Raw genomic sequence first — 23,753 nt, forward strand, 5'->3', positions numbered from 1 at the left:
CAGTTTGTTGATGACCTCTTTTGAGGACCACTCTAAAAACATGGCAAAAAGCATGACAGCGGAACCAGACACTAGTAAGAATAGAGATTAATCATTCATCCAAAGACTTCTCTAGAAATTTTTCAGTGTCATTTTTTTTTGCTAATTTTAAATCTGCACTGTTCTTCTATTCAAAAAATTATCAACGAAGAATGTGCCACATCTTCTTTCTCCATATTTGATTACATAATTATCCATTAAAAATACGCTACATAGCGCGATCTTCATTATGTTCCACTATACCCCTTTCTTGAATTTGTACAGGTTTCCCTACTACAGAAAAAGACCATCGAACATAAGAGAGGTTTCTACTACCAGCAGTGATAATCAGGTGTGTATAATTAATTTCTTCATTGCAAATATGCCTTATTTTTCTATTCTTTTTTATAGACAAAAGGGATAATGTTGGTAGTTTTAGATAATGAATAATTGTTTCCAAAGTAATATAACAGTTCATACTGCATTTTATATCCAAAATAAATTTGTTTATCGTGAACCATTTTGAATTAACGAGTTTTCGTATACAAAGAAACAGTTAAACAAAATCTTTTTCAACAAGTCATGGCTTTGTATATTTTTGGAAGTCTTTGCTATTTTCTGATAACCAAATATTTCTTCTAATCTTTTGAAACCTAAGAATATCCTTTGAATTGACAATTTAAGAAACTAAAGTTCCAACATCCTCATAAAAAGGTGACCTTAGATGTATTTGTCTATTATTTTTAGGTTCCTATTTGTCATATAGCCTTGCACAGGTACTTATACAATATTGGCTTTCAAATAGTTTACTTTTTTAGCGTTCCTGCTAAAGGTGAATAGAGAAAGGCTATTCGGACACATACAATCAATAAAGTGATATTTTCATTTGTATTTAACCATTATCATTGACTGAGTTTTGTAAAGTTTTATGAAATAATCTGTTTATAGCTTTAGCCTGAATAAACAAATCAACAAAGACAAATACAAATACAAAATATGGAAAAATTGCAGAAAAAAAAATATTAAGTCATTAAGACAAGTAGGCGTACAAGTAAATATACGAGTATTCTGAGGTTACAATCTATTTATCGTTAGGCTCTTAGCCGATTCATTTCCTATTAATTGTATCTATACATGGAAATGGGAAATTTATATCATTGTGTGATCTGTGAACGTAAGAGATAAGTATGTATACGTAAGTACATTTAACAATCATGTTTATTTGTAAATAACTGTTAAATGTTGCTTTTACATCAAGATAAGTATGACATCTTATAAAGATTTTTTCGTAGTGTATGTGAAATTTTAACTGTTTAAGAAATATGTTTAAGAGTTAACATGCATTATATTAAAGCTTGCCTCTTTTTTACAAACTAAATTCCTTAAAAAAAATCCTGTAAACACTAAATATGATATAGATATATTCCATAAAAATATTAAATAGAATAAGTTACACAACTCTTTTCATAAGAGTCGCTTTATTAATATGAACAATTATGTTGACCTTTCTGGTTAATAAAAAAGGATTCACAATGTTTCAGATTTTCTGCCAACATAACCGTATCTCATGTTCTCGTCATCTGAATTCGTAAGTTATGGAAAACGATTTCTTATTAACACTTTAGCCTATTGTAACTTAGGTAGGGGACTTTTTTGATATATTTGTTATCTGTGGTTAAATAACAGAAACGGTTATAGATCAGTTATTTTACCGAAGCACTCTAAGTAGGTTCTTTGCCTCAATTACTCCATATCGGTGATTTTCATCAGACTATTCATGTAGGTTGTTTACCGTCCTAGATACCCCATGTTAGTGGGTTACTCTAGGTACTCCAGATCGGTGGTATAATTCAGCACTCCTAACTTATTTAGATTATGAAAAGAAGACAATAAAAAAGAATACACTCTGAGAGAGGATATAGAGAAAAAGATGGGATTTTTTATCTATGGCTTTCTGTTGAGGCTGTACCTAATACACATGTAACGCACATATATGAAGTTATAAACGTTTTCTAAAATTCCTATCCCGGAAAATGAAAGTGTTGTTGAAGTGCATCCTCATGAATTCCACTTTTAGTACCAAGACAGGATTATGACAGTTGTTTCCATTCGTTTGATGTGTTTGACCTATTGATCTTGCCTTTCGATAAAGGACTTTCCGTTTTGAATTTTCCTTGAGTTCGGTATTTTTGTTATTTTACTTTTTTGATAATAGATTTCAGAAACAAACAGCTGTTGCATAAATTTCTAATGGGACAATCAAAAGTGTAGCACGTTACCTCAATATTTTCTTACAAAATTGAAAAAGAGTTTAAAACACAATTTTTTTTACGGACGTTCTATCTGCATTAATATTGAAAATATAAGTAATGCAATGGCCCACTCATTACAAGGAGAGCCTCCAAAATATTTTAAATGCCAATGTTTTAGGGTTGTCTCATTTGATTTAATGAGTATGAACATTGATATTGAGAGTTCGAAACTCGCTCGTGCCAGGTGCTTACGACTCCGATCTTAATTGACTATGTTTGTCGGTCTTTCTGCAGGAGGTCGTTGATTCTCTTTGGATACTCCGACTTTCTTCTAACAATGAATACTGATCGCCATGATATAGCAATAATGCTGAAAGCCTGAAAGTGGCAATAAACCCCAAAAATCAATCAATAATTAAGTCTTATTTAGAATTATTAGAATTTCAACAATCGTTAACAGTTAATCATTGTCAGCCATTCAAATTTGAAGTTCCGCGTAAAGTCGAGTACATCCAAGTGCATGAAACTGCACTCATGTAAAATTGCATCAGTAAAAAAAAAAATTTTAAAGATAGCAATGCATTACATTAAATGCAAACGTGTTTTATTATGCATGCGGATGAACATGTGATTTGATGTAAAATATAGGCCAGCAGTTACATTATCGATAAAAGGAGAGTCTCTTAGTACCATAACAACGTGTTATGAACAGTCCTATCCCGGAAAATTGAAAGTATTGATGAAGTGCATCCTCATGAGTTGCACTTAATCATTAACAAATGATATATGTACTTTTAAATTCAATAATTTTTTTCTAGATTGTAATCAAGGATCTACTTGCCCTTGAGATCACTCCAAGTGTTTTGGTAGTGTTCGTGTTTTTAATGTAGTGTTTGACAGAATTAATTGTCTTTTCTTCGTCTTTCGTTGATGTTCACCATGACGTTTTCAGTTTCTTTTCGACTTATGTGGTTTAGGTTGTCCCATTGGTAACTTTCGCCTCTTTATTGTGTTGTGTTGAACAGCAAACATAAATTTTAGTTAAACTTAAAGCAATTATAAAAATGTATTAGCTATACGTTGTCTTGGATTCTAATTTGGTTTTCAGATTTGAAAATTGTATAATTTGAAAATATCGTACAAATAGAAACCTTTTAGCAATCGAGATTTTTGAAGATATGTGAAAAATAATGTTAGTACAGAGATGGATAATAACTCCCTCTGGGTTGATTTTGTTATTCTGTTTAGTTCCTTTTTCATATAGCTCCTCAAGTATTCAAGAAATTATACATACTTGCCTCTCAAATATTTGATTTGAGCGTTCAAAGTGAACGTAAATCCAAAAAAAGCACTTGAAACGAAACCTTTTTATACTCATACTCTATTTTATCATTTAAATGTTCGATGCAACCGGTGTTAGTATCTTGATGTATTAACTTTATCTTCATATATAAGATTCCAAAAAGATTTGAATTTGGATTTTTATTACAATCTGCCTCCTGGTTTAGGACTTCATTATGGGCATATGTTTGTTTTTTAAATATAAATTGTAATGCTAAAATTGGTATCCTGAAAACTCTTTTTAAGACGTTTGTTTAATTTCTTTTATCATCTTGCAATTAGTTGAACCTAAATATGTACATAAGGGAAGATACATTTAGTACCAAGTCAGGAATATGACAGTTGTTTTCCATTCGTTTGATGTGTTTGAGCTTTTGAATTTTACCTTTTGATAAAGGACTTTTCGTTTTGAATTTTCCTTGGAGTTATTTGTTTACTATTTAGAAATCTATTTTAGAAACAAACACTGTTGCATCAATTTCTAATGGGATAATTAAAAGTATAACACGTTACCTCAATATTTTCTTACAAAATTGAAGAATGAGTTTAAAACACAAAGTTTTATGCACTTTCTATCTGCATTAATTTTGAAAATAGAAATTCAATAGCCCGTTGCAATTCACTCATTACAAGGGGAGCCTCAAATGTATTTTTAACGCCAATGTTTTAATTCAATGAGTTTGAACACTGTTGTTGTGAATTCGAACCACGATCCTGGCAGATGCGTACGACTCTGATCTTAATTTACTATGTTTGCCAGTTTTTCTGCAGGATGTCGTTAATTCTCTCCGGATACTCCGACTTTCTTCTACCAATGAATACTGATCGCCATGATATAGCCATAATGCTGAAAGTGGCATTAAAACTCAACAATGAATCAATCATTAAGTCTGATCTACAATTATTAGAATGTGAACAATCGTTAATAAAACATTTAATCATTGTCAACCACTCCAATTTGAGGTTCCGCGTAAATTCATTTAATGTGTTTTGTGTACTGTTGTTTGTCTTTTTCTTTAATAGCCATGGCGCTGTCAGTTTATTTTCGACTTATGAGTTTGAACGTCCCTTTAGTATCTTTCGTCTCTTTCGTCTCTCTTTTAAGTACATGAAACTCCAATTATGTAAAATTGCATTAGTAAAAAAAATATTCATTTAGAAGATAGCGATGCATAATATAAAATGAAAACGTGTTTTATTATGCATGCGGATGAACATGTGATTTGATATAAAATACAGACCAACAGTTACATTATCGATAAAAGGAGTGTCTCTCAATACTATAACAATGATGTCGTGTTATGAACAGTGGATTTCAAGTTGATTTTAAACGACAGAAATAAAACTTTTTATTAAAAAAGATAAAAAGGAACAAGATAGTATATCTGGATTGTTACATGTATTATCTGTTTCTATGGTCATTAAAAGGTGAATGCAGCTATATAATTTAAGATTTTTTGTAGGTTATATACTTATTTACTAAAATAAATTATAGGATGCCCCTAATGAAATAACACATCTCTTTTTATACGTTAATGAATTCCGTATAGTGTGAAAATGACGAAGTGTAAAGTATAGTTTGAGATATATTTACGCCATATGATGGGACAGAGGGTATATAACTGCTGGACAATTTGAAGATTACATTTGGGAAGTTGAAATCATCTCGTTTGTCATAAAGACAGTCAGACTTTACTGAAGGTCTTAACCTTACTTTAAACAACATTTTTAAGAGAGGTAACTGGTGATCATTGCCATACTTAAGATACTCATAATAGGAAAGTACCACTCACTATACAGAACCATGACAGCTAGTTATTGTAGGAATCTTTAGATGACTTCTAGCAAAGCAGAATTTCTCACCCTACCCATCATAACCCTTTTTATTAACAATCTTTTTTTTCAAACCATTCCTTGCTGTCGCAACCCCCTTTCCCGCAAAACTATCATGAATAATTTCATGTTTCATTTTGTTCTCGTTATGAAAATGCATAAAATATTTGACACTGAACGTTGCGAAACGGCAACAATTATAATCCTGCTTTAAATTAAGTTCTTAGCTATAATGGGAATTTATTTTTTGGGGGGATTGGAATCATCAGAGTAAACAGACCGTCAGTACTTTGATATTTGATATCGTTCAGTTTTCTGCTTTTGCTTCAAATAGTCTTGACACCAATTTTATTTCGAAAGTTGAAAATACTTGTGAATATCTACCATATATAAGACACCAACAAAAAGTAATCCGTTGCAATATTTCTTTTTTCTTTATATTGCGTTCTAGTCCAAATAAAAAAGGATGTTATCCTTTTCTTGCGTATTAAACACATTTTACAAGCAAATCATTTCACTGGCATCATAACTTACTTGTAAAATGATGATTGATCTTATTATAACAATAAAGCAAGAAAAGTGAAGATGTCTGTTTTATGTTCACCTTTTCACCATAACTTTACTTTAATTTGTTAAGGCTGCATTCCTTATTCAGTTAACTGACATTTGGTTTTGAGAGTACCCCAATATAACTTGTCTGATATATAAATTATATATATATATATATAACAAAATATATCGTATGCAATATTATTGTATTGACTGCTTTATCATTTCTGTACATCATCATTAATGATATCAAACAGTTCTGATTGTGACGTATATCCTTATATAGATCATCACCTAATAAACTGTCTAAGATACGACGAGAAAGTCATGAATAGATCGTCTTCAGAACTGAAAACTGATAACATTTTATCGTCTGAGACAATATGCATCCGGCAATAAATTTCCGTGTTTTCATAATGTTAAATTGCATCATTCTTTTTTTTTTATAACCGATTGGTTGAAAATTTGTACTTTTTGATGTATTCATAGGAAATGTCAATTGGAAAACCCTTAAAATTTCGTTTAAAAAAAAAACATTTTTCATTGTGCATTTTCCTCGCAGTTTTTAAAAAAATCATTTTTTGTTTTCCATGTACTTAAGAGAGTCTTGGAAGTCCAAAGATTTTGTATACATAACATACTGTGTAATTGACGAAGGTTTTGTATTCGTTTTGCAGCACAGTTGAAACTGATTAAATTTGTATAAGTTAATATCAAAATTATCTATTTAAAAGAGCAGTAATAACGGTATAACTGTTTTGTACAGATTTATGCTTTTGAACCAATTCAGAACACAATCTGAATGTCCTTAATCAACAGGAGCTATACGCTTTCTCAATTTTCAATTCGTTTATGGATTGATAAGAAGATAAGCCTGATTTTTTTCGTTACCGGTTCTTTGGTCCGAATTTGAATCAACATGAAGTCACATTTATACTGACCCAATATAAAAATAAGCATTAGGTTTGACTGTATTTTTTTCTAATTATAAAAATGAATAATGATAAAATCCAACGTTCAATTGTGTCAGTTTTAATGGACTTCTCATTTTTTAATATACCTTGTTATTTGGTATTTGTGTAAAACTTCATTGCTTAAAGCATTTTATCATCAACTTGATTGATATTTACCAGTATTGTAAATACTAATGCAATATTAGCAGCTAAATAAAGGCAACAGTAGTATACCGCTGTTCAATAGTCATAAATCGATTTAACTGAGACAAATCCGGGTCACAAACCAAAACCGAGGGAACACATCAACTATAATAGGAAAACAACGGAACAACATAAACACTGAACTGCTACAAAAACAAACGCCAACATTGATATAAGAAGATGTGGTATGAGTGCCAATGAGACAACTCTCCATCAAAGTCACAATTTATAAAAGTAAACCATTATAGGTCAAAGTACGGTCTCCAAAACGGGGCCTTGGCTCACACCGCACAGCAAGCTATAAAGGGCCCCAAGAATTACTAGTGTAAAACCATTCAAACGAGAAAACCAACGGTCTTATCTATATAAAAAACGAGAAACGAGAAACACTTATGAACCACATCAACAAACGACATACAACTACTGAACATCAGATTCCTGACTTAGGACAGGTGCAAACAATTGCAGCGGGTTTAAACGTTTAATGGTACCAAACCTTCACCATTATCTGAAACAATAGTGTTATATCACAACATAGAAAGACGCACTATAAAATATCAATTGAAATGGCTTAACTCAATCAAAAGACATATTATCACAAGTGAACATACATTGAACGAATAAATTTGATCTATGATACAATTTTAATACAAAATCAATAAAATAAGGGATGAATAATTAAAGTAACAGTATTATACCGCTGTGAAATGTTAAACGATTTCAGAAAAACAACAATAACCTTAAACAAAAATCTGCCATTTACACTAATATAATACACAGGTAAATGAAAATAATTTTGTTGTTAGGGATACAGTTTAAAAGGGAGAAAGGTAATATTTTTACAAAATAAATAATTTTGATGTTCATAGTTCGAAGAAGTGAAAATGTATAGTAATACCAAACACTTATCAAAGCTGGTATATAGACCAGATTTAACCCTGAATAAGTAAACATTAAATAATACATAGAAACGGACTATTTGATAACAACTGCCATATTCCTGACTTGGTACAGGACATTTTAAGAAAAAAAATGGTGGGTTGAACCTGGTTTTATGGCTAGCCAAACCTCCTGCTTATATGGCAGTGTTAAAAATACCGCTAGAATGATAACATTACGTGACAGGAATACATTACAACTAAACGCAAGAACAGAGACATACATAAATAAATAATATCATAGTACATTATAACATCGAAACACGAAAAGACGGTAGCATCAATATTATTTTTTTGTAAAGTATCTAACAATTATTTATAAATAAGAGATACAGAAAACTTTTAAAACACCATCATGCTATGATTTGGAATAGCCACATTTTTCCTGTACTTTAAAAGAGGGACGAAAGATACCAGAGGGACAGTCAAACTCATAGATCGAAAACAAACTGACAACGCCATGGCCAAAAATAAAAAGACAAACAGACAAATAATAGTACAGATGACACAACATAGAAAACCAAAGACTAAGCAACACGAACCCCACCAAAAACTGGGGGTGATCTCAGGTGCTCCGGAAGGATAAGCAGATCCTGCTCCACATGTGGCACCCGTCGTGTTACTTATGTTATTACAAATCCGGTAAATAGTCTAATTCGGTAAGTCACATTCGTGAAAAGGGAGTGTATTGTAGTTACGACATAAGGAACATATCCAATATCATCTGTGAAACGGTTATTCCATAACGGTCAACCAACTCGAGATGGCGTCCGTAAAATTTACGAAGGGATGACTTCAACTTCACCATTTGGAACTCTTGGTTTAATAGCTTCCTTGTGAGCAGCAATCCTCTATCAAGGAAATCATGATAGGAAACACAAGCCCGGGAATATCGTATCAATTGGGAGATATATACTCCGTATGCAGGCGCTGCTGGAATGTTGCTACAGAGAAATGGAAAGTTCGCAATTGGGAAGCTGAAATCATCTCTCTTGTCGTAAAGTTTTGTTTTCAACCGACACTCATTGTCAATTTCTAGATGTAAGTCAAGATATGAGGCAGACTTAACTGTATCTGTAGTATCCTTTATATCTAGTTCGATGGGATAGATTCGTTCAACATAGTCACCAAATTTTGTATTATTTAGTGAGAGAACATCATCTATATAGCGAAACGTAGAGTTAAAGGATATTGCTAACTTCTTATCTTTCTTCCTAAAAAGTTCCTGTATGAAGTCAGCTTCATAATAATACAGAAACAAGTCGGCAAGAAGAGGGGCACAATTGGTTCCCATTGGAATTCCGACAGTCTGTTGAAAAACACGTCCTCCAAACGTAACAAATATGTTGTTAATCAAGAAATCAAGCATCTTGATAATGTCAGTTTCAGAGAATTTTTTGTTTGAATCAGAGTGATTCTTTACAAAGTAGGATTTATCCCTCCCCAAGACAAGATACTTGTATCTACGTTCGCCATTCTTTTTAATGAAACAAAGTAATACCAACTCTTTCAATTTGTCTTTTAGTTTGGAATGGGGAATACTTGTGTAAAGTGTAGAAAAGTCAAATGTTTTAATACTATTGCAAGATGAGAGAGTCTTAGATTGTATGTACTCTAAAAGATCTTTGGAATTTTTTAGTATCCACATCTGATTCACGCCACCTCTAGAATAGGCAGGTTCACAATAACTTTGGAGCCCGGCTTTGATTGCTGATAAAATAGATGTTAAAATAGGAATCAAGCCCGTAGCCCGGACTCAAATTTGGTTAATTGGAATCTTAATATTCTGACATTAATTGGAATCTCGACTTTAAAAGAGAGGCAAAAGATTACAATGGTGCATTCAAACTCATAAGTCGAAAATAAACTGAGGTTAGGGGGAGGGTTTGGATCCCGCTAACATGTTTAACCCCGCCACATTCTGTATGTATGTGTCTGTCCCAAGTCAGGAGCCTGTAATTAACTCTCCACAAGAGACAAATGACACAGAAATTAACAACTATAGGTCACCTCACGGCCTTCAACAATGAGCAAAGCCCATACCGCACAGTCAGCTATAAAAGGCCCCGAAATGACAATGTAAAACAATTCAAACGAGAAAACTAACGGCCTAATTTAAGTAAGTTTATATAATTTTTTTTTTTCAAATATTTTGGGTATCACTGAGGAGACATTGATTTTAGAACTGCGTATCGGGTGCAGTACAAATTATATCGTTTATGTTATTATATCAATTATCCATATTTGAAGGTATATCATCAACTACTTTTTTCAATGAATAAAATTTGCGATTTTTTTAAAAGCATTGTCTTTGCACGAAGTATACGAATAATACGTAAAAAAATAGGGTTGATTACTTAAGAAGGCGTGGCTAAAAGTTATATAATATTGGGTTGCATTGATAGGACATGGGTTGCTTTCATACGGCATAAGTTGTTTGCATACACAATAAAAGCATATGACTGAATCAAATGATTCACCTTTCAGTCAATAAATAATCAGCATGTGTATGAATTTACACTCACTCACATTAAATATTTCACCTTGTCGAACGACAAAGCATGTAAAATCTGATAAATGTTATACCAATGTCTTTTAATTAAAGTGTTCTTTCATTGACATGATTTCAACAGCTTTAATGAATATTGTGAATGACCTCATTTTTGGGTTGATCATTTCGAAATCTATCGTTCTTCTCTGTGTGATTTCTTGATGATCGCAATAAAGAATTGACTAGTCGAAGATTTTACTCAAACCCGCAACATGTTGATGAGCATGCCTGAAGTCAGTAACCTCCTTAGGTGATTGTGGTCAGTTGTATCGTATATGTATGGTTGTCACTTGGGGAACATGTTTTCATTGACTAATATTTTGTATTCTGTGTTGAATTTATGGACAACTTGTTTAGATAAGCGATTATTTAGAGACATATGTGCAGTTTATACGTATGTTTATCACGGAAGAACTCATGTTGACTGTCTCATGTCCTAAAAATATGGAAAAATTAGTCCTTTTAACTCAGATATATCAATCTCATCATGTTAATGACATCATAGTGGAATCATAAGTGAAATATTTGCACTAAAATGTATATATATGCTATTATCATGCCTCCTTTTCACCGATTGATTCAAATTCCCGATCGTGACATTTTAATTGAATGTGGATTCGCATGATCAGTAGAACATGCATAGCAGGAGACGCTTCCCGTGTCGATGCACCCAGTCTCGCTCATTTTGGGCTTCTGACATTCCTTTAAATGTTTTTTATTCTTAATCTGTATCTTTTTAATGGATTTATCCTCTTGTCCATGTTCATTAGGGGGTTTATTGCGTCATCGATAATAAAACTTTATTTTTTATATCTCCTTTTAACAATACTAATTATAAGCTAATTTGTCTTCGTCCATGGCATCAAATAAAATTGTATTAAACCCAATAGTGCTCTAAAGATTCATACATACAGTTCCGTTTTATGGTATACAAACATTATATGATTTAATAATTCAAAAGAAATATATTGACAATCTATTTTAATTTTTAACGTCATATGGACCGAGTTTCTTGTAATTTTAATGTTATCGAAATACTAATGTATCTAGTATCTTTAATGATAGTTTTGAAGTATGGGGTTATCATAATAATACAGACGTTGAATGCATCCGTTGTGGTAAATCACTAAATGTTTTAAACATATCGCCATTGATCTACTTCACATTCCATTGTTAACCTAATTATTTGAATCGATTTATTAAGATCAATTCTTGTAATGAACTTTAAAAAAAAACGATTTAAATCGATCATTATTTAAGTAAGTCTTAATCAGCATAGTTTTTTCCATTGAAGGTATTTTGAAAACGAATAAAATTGAGAATGGAAATGGGGAATGTGTCAAAGAGACAACAACCCGACCATAGAGCTGACAACAGCCGAAGGCCACCAATGGGTCTTCAATGCAGCGAGAAACTCCCGCACCCGGAGGCGTCCTTCAGCTGGCCCCTAAACAAATATGTATACTAGTTCAGTGATAATGGACGTCATACTAAACTCCAAATTATACACAAGAAACTAAAATTAAAAATGATACAAGACTAACAAAGGCCAGAGGCTCCTGACTTGGGACAGGCGCAAAAATGCGGCGGGGTTAAACATGTTTTTTGAGATCTCAACCCTCCCCCTATACCTCTAGCCAATGTAGAAAAAACAAGCGTACAACAGTACGCACAGTAAAACTCAGTTTAAGAGAAGTCTGAGTCCGATGTCAGAATAGGAAACAAAAGAAAATAAACAAAATGACAATAATACATAAAAGCATGTTTCTGATAAAGACAAAATTTGCTTTTTTAGACATTGACTTATGTTTACTTATAAGTACCTACTTCATGAAATATATGTTTCCTTTTTCAATTACAGAACTTGTATTATGTAATGAGCAGATGTTTCAATTTTGTATTACAGCTTCTGTTTTGCTTCGCATCACGGTGTGAGGCTATAAGTTTCATACGATATTCACGCCATCTTGAAATTATTACGTAACAAATATCGGTGCTCGTTGGTTGGTATACCACAATACAATCACATAGTAAGAATATGTTGTTTGGTACATAATAACGCAATCACATAGTAAGAACCTATTGTTTGGTACACTGTAATCCAATCTAATTTAGTTGGTACACTATAATACAATCGCATAGTGAGAACCTCTTCTTTGGTAAACTATTAAACAATCACATAGAAAGAACCTCTTGGTCTATATGCCATTTTGTTTTTCTTTGTTGAAATAGTTTTTATAGTGATTAAGATTATAATACAATGTTGACTGTTGTACCCCCATTTTTGACATTTTTACCTATTATGTTTGTTTATTTTGCTCACACATTGTTGTTACTGTGACTTGACTGTAGGTGTTGCTCTCCACCTGTTATAAAAAAGTAAAATCACAAAAATACTGAACTCCGAGGAAAATTCAAAAAGAAAAGTCCCCAATCAAATGGCAAAATCAAACACTTCAATGATATTACGAAAAATCAGTCTAACAATTTTTATACAAATTTCATTGTTATTGTCATGCTAAAGGTGATAGGTAGTAAAATTATAACAATATTTCAATTTATTCAAAATTCCGACCAAATTGCAATTTGTTTTATAAAACCAAACTGGTAAGTAAAATATATGTGAAATTACAATACGTTGTTAGTAAGTTTCCATGGGAGATACTAGTATCTTTTGAAAAGTTTTCTATATTCATAAGAATAATGATTTTAGATTATCTCCCATGGAAAATTATTAACAACGTATTGTAATTTCATATATATTTTACTAAGTATAAGATGTTTTAATTCAAATAAACCTCTTCGCTGATACACTATAAAACGATCACATAGTGAGATCCTTTAATTATGCACACTATAATTTGATCACACAGTGAAAACCTCTTGGTTTTTACCCCTTTAGACACTTCAATAGGAAGATGCTCTTGGTTAGTATACTATTATACAATTACATATGAAGAACCTCTTGATTGGTACACTATAATACGATAACATAATAATAACTTCTTGGTTGATACACTATATTGCAATCACATTGTGAGAACCTCTTCGTTGTTACACTATAATACAATCACATAGTGAGGACCTCTTCGTTGGAACACTTTTTTACGATCAAATTGTGATAACCTCGTGATTGGTAATAAATCAAATTTTGAGAAACGCTTGGTTGGAACATTTTGATACGATCCCATTGTGGTAACATCGTGATTGGTACAATTTAATACAATCATATAGTGATTACCACATCATGCAAGCTCAACCGTGATAAAGTTTTGGTACATCAAACCAGCATTACAGTTTAATGAATAATTGGTATTATTACAATGACAGAAATTACTTTTTCAGGTTTACATTTATGAATTTATCTAATGACTTGTTAACACATAGCAGTAACTTAAGTTATTTCCCTTATAATACATGCATTGATAAATGATGTATTTGGTATTATTAAGCTTTTTATGAAGTTTCCTGATTCTCATATTGCAAAATAGTTTGGATCTTAAAGGCATACGATACAGTTACAGGGGAGGTAATGACATTGCTAACGTAAAATGTTATTTTCGCGACGTCAAACTGTGACATATTGGGAAAAGATGCATTTTTCGACTGTTTTTTTATGATTTAAACTGATTTAACTTGAAAACGAGTGCATGGACTCCTCTTTTTATAAAATGGCTTTAGATTTGATAACGTATGAAGATTTATTTGTACCAATTTTAATGAAAAAGTCAACGATGATTTTTTTTTTTATTTGATAAATATACAGCAAAAAATTCCGTTTTTTCCTAAAATCCTGAAACTTTGTTAAACATTAATTATTTCCAAAGAATTGTTACACATATCAAGAGCATATTTATGTATAAAAGAGTTTCATACTGTTTTTTACCAAAATCCGCGTGTTTATCTGTTGAAGTAAAAAAGTTAAGTGAGTCTATCCAAAGGATAGAAATGTCAAAAAACACCGAAATTTTGAGTAAATGTCTAAAATTTCGACCCCTTTTATCTCTTAAAGTAGCACATGAAGGTATATTTTTTATTACATATTTGAATTGCTTAGGTGAAAAATAGCTTGTATGCAAATTTTCGTAAAAAATTCATCGTGGGATCGAAACTGTATCGTATGCCCTTAAAACTAGAAATATCTCATATCTTAAAGATAAAGAATATTTTAATCTTATTGAAAAGAGTGATTCTGACATATACATTCATGTTCTATTAAAGGTTGAATTTCAAATTACTGCGATATTTATAAACAATTAGTACTTGTTCTACAAGTTCTTATCTTGTAATCTTGAATACAAATTTTCATAGATAAAATCAATTGTTTGAATCCAGCCTTCTACACGTAAAATGTACAGATAGTACACCGACCTCAACTGAAACATCATAGGTATACATAGACAAGCATGTTATTGGAAAAGTGGAGTGTAACCACGTGCATCGACAGGGTAAGCCTCCCTTACTATGAATGATTTATTTTCGGTCTTTATCCTTCATTGATATTTACCCAACATCTCCTTTTATCATATGCATCACCTTTCATATAATTCAAAAGTAAAAAAAACCGTAGTGTGTATCCAAATCAGGAGGACCAACAGCCATTGAATGTAACGGCTAACATGTGGGAGTTGTGAGAATTAAACATTTTCTAGTACTTTGAGAAACTGAGATGCTGTAACAATCGACCAATTGTTAATAGCAAATGAAAAAACATAAAAATAGAATTGATTAATTAATAAAAAAGAAACTTGATAAGACATAATATGATGTGAAATTCAAAAATTTAAAAGTAAGTAATAACTGAATCATATTCAAAATGAAACTCATTCAAATTCATTTTAATTGTTGCGAGAGTGAGAGAAAAATCATCTAGTGCCAACCTTGTGACAAAACAACTAAGTGAAACACCAAATAAATACTCAAAACTATAACAAATCAATAAAAAAGGGAAAAAAACCTGTGTACTTAGTACACGATAGTCATCAAACCAACTCGTGATGACGTCCGTTAAATTTTCGAAGGGATGATTTCGACTTCACTACTTGGAACTTTTGGCTCAATAGCTTCCTTGTAAGCAGCATCCTTAAACCTAATTTTTAGCATTTTCTTATTTAGTCTTGGGTAAAAAAAACTATGAAAAAATCTTCCTATCCAACTTATAAAATTCGAACAACGATACACACATTTAGGTAAAAGAAGTGTATCGTTGTTCGAATTTTATAAGTTGGATAGGAAGATCTATGCAGATTAAGGTAGTAAAGAAACTGAGGGAATCGCACAAACTCCATTACGAGCGATTACGAGTGCGTCGACAGGTTGAGCGGTTCCAGTTATTCATATATCACCCGCCGTGAGAATCAACACTCAGTCAAAATGTCACAATCGGGAATAAAAAAATAATACATCAAATTTTCTGCCCATCTTCAAAATGGTAAAGAAGACATGGTCATTGATATTATACCTACAAAGAAAGAGGTGTGTAATTTTGTTGCTTAATATATTTCTAAACATCAAAAGAATGAAAACATGATCAAGATAATTGCATTCATAACATAAGAAGGAAACCCATCTATTGCATTTACTAGAAAAGTTTTATGAAGATTTTTAACAATACATCAATTAAATCTGGAAGCGATACTTCAAAGATTGTTTATCTTTTGAATTAAAAGTGAAGTAGTCTTACAAATCCTTCGTTTTGTAATTAACAAAAGAACTTCTTTGAAAATATTTTTCATTTAAGATAACGACACAACAATTGAAAAGATTAGTGATTATGAAGAAAGATGATTTTTAAGTACTTACACACTCGATTTCGTCACCCAAGCGTAAAATTGAATTCCATTTTTGAAGACAAATATTTCCGTCGTTATTAATGTACTTGTTCATGACAAATAGCGTATACTAATAATATATCGTAAAGGGCAGAAACATCTGGAAAATCCTATAGATAATGGTAGTAACCATGCATGCTAAAAGTAGTTCTATACCGAATTCAGAATTCCACTTTCGATGGGAAAAATACTGCTATCAGAAATGCACTGTTCCCAACTATAAGACTATGTTCATGACACTGCTTTATCTAAACAGTCATTTCCTGCTTTAGATAGTGAACAAACTATCCGTGTATACTGTAAAGGATTTCTATATATGACGAATCAATAGCATTTTACAGATCCGATAAGAACAAACGAAAAGTTAAATTTGTTTACGTGAATTTTTGTTCGAATCTCATGAATCGAAAGACAAATCAAGGTAAAAAAACAAAAACTGAGGGAATCGCATGAACTCCAAAAGGAGCGAGACCGGTTGTGTCGCCATGGTTAGTGTAGCTTGCTATGCATGCATCAACCGCCATGTAAATTAACACTCAGTCAATCTCAAAACGGTACACATGACACTACAGAAGTATATTCCTCGTGTATATATAATTTTTAATTTTAAAGATGCTTTTGTTTTACTGCTTTGATTTTAAACATATTTTATTCATTAAGATATAAAAAAAGATTGAGCAACAGGAACAGCCTAAAAAGCTCTCTCCATATAAAATGTACAAGGTATAATCAAATAGTGAAATCAGTATTTAAAATAAAGAAAATGCATGCTACTTTTGAGCACACACAAGAAAATACATATTTACAGTGTTAATAACTAAATGTATTGTATATGATAGTGTGTAGGCAATAAGTCATCAATTATTCAAGTACCTTGAGACATGTAAATATCCTTTATAATTCATTAAAAATATATATATAAAGTTTGTAAGAGACACTAAGCTTACTAAGTGAAATAAATGAAATAATGTTGGGAAAAAAAGAAGGAACGAAATGACAAAAGAAAAAAAATCAAACAAAACAGTGAGCGTCGCTGATATATTTCTGAACAGATTTAAAAATAGCAATATTTATATCATTTGAAAATAATCTATTTCCAAAAAGTAATAAGTCAATATTTATGTCAACATCATCAGCAACAATTGAGTAAATGGAATCAAGTAAGATCTGTCTTCATCATTGTACTTAGGGCAAATAAAAAAGAACTGCTGGTTATCCTCAACTGGGTGGTGACAGTTTGAACAAATAGTGTTCTCTTGGGAAAAAAATGATTAACCAAATGAACTTTGCACTAAGCATTATATAGAGGTACACCTCACTGATTTGATTAATCATCTACACATCCAAATGATATATGTTAGAAATAACTAGAAAAAGTCTTAAAACAGGAAGGAATTCAGAATTCCTTCCTTCGCGTTTTGAACCACTTAAGTGGTAACAAAATATTTCTGGTTATAATGCATGAATAATGAAAAAGTGACATATGGAACATATCTGAGGTCAAGTTTGATTCAGTTATAATGTAACAAGCTGTTGTATTTGTATGTAGGATTTCATAAAAAATGAATCAAATTTATAATAATACGCACAGGATAAATATCTGGGTGTCTTTGTTTTACAGGAAATTCAGTTAACTGGTTATTAATATCCATAACAATAAGAAAAAATAGCTACTGTAGTCAGTAATAAACCTTTTTTTCTATTATTGTAGGACCATTGAGACGTTATTAAGATAAAAGGGAATAAATATACTCTAAGGCCATATTAAAAATTGTTGACAGAAATGAATAATAATACAGAAGTGGATGAAATTAGGACTATAGGTGGATCATTGGTGGAAATGTTTGGATCGCTTTTTATAGTTCTTGAACATGCATTTGCGATGTTTCTTATTTCAAAATGCAAAAATGTTCAAAAATCAGTGAAATTTCTAGTGTCGAATTTATGCATTATAGACATAATAGCTGGATTATGGGGATTCGTTCGAGCACATATCAGATTTCATCTGATCGATAAAAAAATTACTTGTATGTTGGATGTCCTGTTCACCACTTGTGTTTTAAACGTGTCTGCATTACTTGTTTCTGCGATCGCGATCGATAGATATACAAGTGTTTTTCGTCCAATGACATATACTCAGATAGTAAACAAAAGAGTTCTTGCAACTGCATGTTGCGTATTTTGGACTCTCGGTGCAGTTATAGCTGTAATAGCGTTATATTCAGAGTTTGCATATACAGATGATATTGGTTGTGAATTACGCATGTCACAACAAGAGGTCTTCCCATGGTTGTTGGTGCTGTTACGGGTAGTTTGTATTTTCATAATTACTTTCTCATACAGTCGGATGTATTCTAAAATAGTATCTCTTGGGAAAGTTTACTCATCCGAAATCAAACGTAGAGAATTGCGATCCATTGCAAAAATTCTTCTCATTGTTTCACCGCATCTGATACTACACATATCGTATGTTTTTATTTTCTTTTTGAAGCCAATTTTAAACATTAAAAACGCTATATCGATCATATCTCTCATTTACACCATTATAATACTTTTAGATGCTCTTATTTATGTATTTCGATTCAAAGAGTGTAGAATCAACATGGCAATTTATATGTGTTTCTGCAGGAAAGAATACAGAGATAGAAAAATAAAAAAGAGGACATTGCTTTACGGAACATTTTTGGATGAAAATCCGCAAGGTACGTCAAGTAGTATTGTCAGAAATCAACGAAATATATCCAGAATAGACAATGAATCTATTTATGTTGTATCAAATTCAGTATAATTATCCGTAGATGCATGTCACTGGCACGGTTGTCAAAAATGTAGACTTCAGATGCCATATACAATTGCCAAAAATGAAATGAACTAATCTAACTTTGTTCTGAATAAGCACATGTGATACAACATTTATTGAGTATAAAACCGTCAGGATCAAACCAACATTTTAATTATCAATACTGTCAAGTTGAATAAAAAGATTATGTCATGTTTGTAGGTGATTATGGGATCCGTCACGGTACTGGATATCATTTACTTTCGAGTCAAATATTTTCCGGGGTGCTTTAGATAAAAAGGCATTGCTAGTTCTTTCTTTAGATTTTTTGTAATTTGGATATACGTTTTAGTATGTTATCAATCAAATATGAGAATTTAGTTCAAATCAGTGAACATGAATTTGACAGTTAATGTCCGTTTAGAAATAAAAATATTTAACCAGGTTGCTAGGTTTTGAAAATGGAAAAAAAACCTCGAAAAAATACAAATATTTGTCTTTTGAAAATGGGAAAAAATATTTCTATTGTAACTTATTATCATATGTGGGTTATCAACATTGTATTATGTACAAGATATTAGAGAACATTCCTAGAATTCCTAGACTAATATTTCAAAGGAAGGATTCCCTGTTAATTTTATCTATTTTAGTGAAAAGGACAATGTTTTTGTTATTTGGCAGTAATAGTAATTTAAAAAAAAACGATGTAGTATGATTACTAATAAAACAAGTTTCCACCAGAGCAACAAAGGTCACCGTATCACCTTCAGCAATTTCAAAACAATACCGTATCGTAAGCTATAATAATGAGACATGACAACACGTTTAATAATTTAAACGAGAAAACCAACGGCCTGATGCATGTACAAAACAATAATCGGAAAACAAATATGATAGACTGCGACCGACAACTACCACTAAATTAAAGGCTCCTCACTAGGGACAAGAGCATACAGAATGTGACGGGGTTAAAAATGTTTGCAATTGCTCTACCAATCCACTAACACGAAACAGTGATGTAAGAACATCATTTTAAGACCAAACTATAAAAATCAATTGAAAAAGGCTGGATTTATCAGAACGACAAAAAGCACACAAAAAAAAACTAACCAAATGACTGAAGTCACAAACTACCGTTCTAAGAATACTTGCATTTACTAAATCAATTTCAAAGCCATCTACAATTAATAAATAAATTATGTTTCCCTACTAAAGCCAATCATACAACATCCAATAGATTTAGTGCAAAGACGCCATCAACAGTTTGAGAATTAATTACCTCGTACAATGTTAAAATATATGTATCGACAGGATGTACAAAAATGATGTAGGACAGTTGGTGTTCATAACTGTTTAGGAATAAATTGTTAGTTATGTTTTAATTTATAAATAACAAAATCAATGTTAGTACCGATAAAAACAATATTAAAAGATCTTATAACAGAATCAAATGGAAAACCTTTTAGGATAAGATTTTCAGAAGGCACGATTAATTTACATGAATAGTATCTTAATTTACGGGCTTTGTAAGATTACTTCCAATCTTTTAAAGCCTGTGGAATGAAAAGAACAAATAGAAGAACAGAAAATGCAATAGAAAAGTGTATATTGGCTTTAGTTTTACAAAGCCAATGTATATGGTTTTTTTAATATCAAATCAAAGCCAAATATCCAAAAATTTGAACTGATAAATAGGTTAAACTGTCTACAAACTATGATTTAAAGTAAGTGAAATGTCTAGTTTGCGACGTTTAATCGACCCTTGTCTCTTTTTTTAATCACATTCCAAAATGACGTGTCGCGGATACTTAAATCAGTATCCTTGATCGAAATTATTCCAAACTGGTTTTGCTCGCGGGCTGTGAATACGGTATAAAACACCTATAATACGAAGTAGGTATCACTACTCTACACTCAAATAATGGATGATTACTGTCATTTCAGAAATTATTGCGAGTTTTTTTTATAATGCTATTTGGTAAATATCGCAATGATAAGAACTCGCAATTTGATATCTGATGCATATATATCGTAATTATTATTCTTGCAATATTGCGATAATTTATGCATGCACTGATGTGTGAATTTTCAGTATTTAGTTCTACTTTTTAGAATTTATCAATCTTGAATAATATCCCGTTTTTACATATTATATGGCGCAATTAAACTTTGAACTTTCACCTAGAATTATCCAGCGATAAAGGAGGGTGTTTATAAGGTTTATTGAAAGAATGATGGAAAGTAAAAATACTGTCGGATGAAGAGACAGGAAAATGTCTGCGTATCACAGATAAAATAATGCATTATAAACAAACGAAAAGCTTGATATAACCCGTAAGGTCATGGTTGTTTATCATAAAAAGGGAATTATAAGAATTGAATGCTTCTTTTTATAGTTTTATAGGGTTGTAAAAGTGTTGATCGTGCGCACAATTTGTTATATAAAGCGCATTCGCGCTTCATACAACATGTGCTTCCGTCAACATTTTCATTCAATTTTTTATTGTTTCTAGTTTGTATGATTGAGCCCCGTGGGTCTAATGAGATAATAAAGAGTAGTGGTTTATAAAATCTTGCCGACGAGATAGTAAGTCTAGCGCTGAGGATTTAAATTCTAGTGCTGAAGATGTTAAATAAGCGCTGGAGAAGTAAAGTCTAGCGCTGTAGTATAAGTTAGAAATACACAATTGGGAGTTTGGTTTCGCATTTTTGACCCGGTATATTTTCAAAATATGAAAGTTTTTGAGCAATGAAATTAATGCTAAGATAGCTGAAAAATAATATAGCCTTCAAATGTGGTTTATATAAACATCAAGATGTTTTTTGCATATTTTATGTGTCATTTTCTGTTTGACAGTCCGTATTTTTCACATCCAGAAATTATTGAAACGTGCTTTCCAACAAAGTTTTTACATTCGAACTTTTCAATTCAAATTTATCGAAAAGTTAGGTGAAATGCATATGATTTCTATATGACATCTTGATAGATAAATGTCAATGGTTTTAGAAAAGGTATCACTCAAATGGATTGAAATCCTACTTTTGGCTAAATTTTGGGAACATTTGTGACATTTTTTGCAAATTTGTATTAAATAAATGCAGACTGCTGCCATTGTTACACCAAAAAGAGATTATATTTCACCATTTTAACTATTGGAAATCAAATCTAGGGAAGATGCTGTTGTCATACATATGCACAAACATGACACATAAGCCTTAATTGTTAGAAAGCAAGGGGTGGTTAAAAATTATGAGTGTCAATTTCAAGATTTTCCTAACTGTGTACTGCTACCTTAAGTCAAGCGCTGAATATGTAGAGTCGCTGGAGAAGCAAAGTCCAGCGCTGGAGAAGCAACGCCTAGCGCTGTAGATATAAAGACCAGCGGACAGTAAAAGTAGACGACTTTACATCTCCATCGTTGGAGTTAATATCTGAAGCGGCTTGACTGTGCATCTACAGCTCTGAAAGTTTAGATCTACAGCTCTGGACTGTACATCTCCTGCGCAGTACTTTATACGTACAGCGCTTGGTTTTATATCGATAGCGCTTAACTTTATATCGACAGCGCTTGACTCTTTATCTCCTGCGTTAGATTTAATAGTTCCAGCATTAGACTTTCCATCTCGTTAGGTAGACTTTAAAAACACAGCTCTTTAGTATCTGTATAAGACCACGAGGGCTCCATATAAAACTTATGTCAAAACCAGAAACAAGTAAAAATTACAACCACTTAACAAAAAGTTCATGATGGTAGTATCTGATTGACTAGTTGAAAGTTATATTCGACAGTTGATCTCAACATACAATCTCAGCCTGAACTACTTTATAACATATTCAGTTAAATAAAAGTATGTTCGTAAAGAATTAGAAAAAAACTGTTATTACACGTTTATCTATGGCATACCATTCTCCTATTAAACAAAATATTCACAGATTGACAATGAATTAATGAAAAGTCGACCTATCCTATCTATTTTTGATATTTTATACCAGAAAAGCTCAACAGGAAGTGCCAGTAAAGTTTTTTCTCGCTTTACCATTTGGTTGGGATTTGATGTTTTACCAGGCGTTTCTAGAGATGTAACACAGTACATGATGTATAAAATTGAGAATGAAAACGGGGACTGTGTCAAAGAGACAACAACCCAACCAAACAACAGAAAACAGCTCAAGGCCACCAATGGGTCTTCAACACAGCGAGAAAATCCCGTACCCGGAGTCGGTCTTCAGCTTGCTCCTAAACAAAAATGTATATTAGTTCAGCGAAAATGGACGTCACACTAAACTCCGAAACGTATATACAAGACTAAAAAAAGCCAGAGGTTCCTCACTTGGGACAGGCGCAAAAATGCGGCGGAGTTAAACATGTTTTGTGAGATCTCAACCCTCCCCCTATATCTCTAGCTAATGTAGAATATACAACCACACAGCAATACGCACAATAAAACTCAGTTTAAAAGAAGTCCGAGTCCGATGTTAGAATAGGTAACAGAAGAAACTAAG

At 31.9% G+C, this 23,753-nt stretch overlaps 1 protein-coding gene across 2 annotated transcripts; it reads left to right on the plus strand.

The window, feature by feature from the left end:
• The first annotated feature begins 1,114 nt into the window (after positions 1-1,114).
• LOC127707672 (olfactory receptor 867-like) lies at positions 1,115-19,466 on the plus strand. 2 transcript variants are annotated; one of them, XM_052212328.1, is made up of 3 exons: positions 1,115-1,213; positions 14,951-15,087; positions 18,182-19,466. In XM_052212328.1, exon 3 carries the CDS (start codon positions 18,254-18,256, stop codon positions 19,256-19,258), a length of 1,005 nt encoding a protein of 334 aa, XP_052068288.1. In that variant the 5' UTR covers positions 1,115-1,213; positions 14,951-15,087; positions 18,182-18,253; the 3' UTR covers positions 19,259-19,466. The 2 variants fall into 2 exon arrangements, with proteins under 2 accessions (XP_052068288.1, XP_052068296.1); XM_052212336.1 differs by lacking the exon at positions 14,951-15,087 and having other exon boundaries at positions 1,123-1,213.
• The last annotated feature ends 4,287 nt before the right edge of the window (positions 19,467-23,753 follow it).

Source organism: Mytilus californianus, unplaced genomic scaffold, assembly GCF_021869535.1.
Source record: "Mytilus californianus isolate M0D057914Y unplaced genomic scaffold, xbMytCali1.0.p SCAF_1, whole genome shotgun sequence".
NCBI lineage: Eukaryota > Metazoa > Mollusca > Bivalvia > Mytilida > Mytilidae > Mytilus > Mytilus californianus.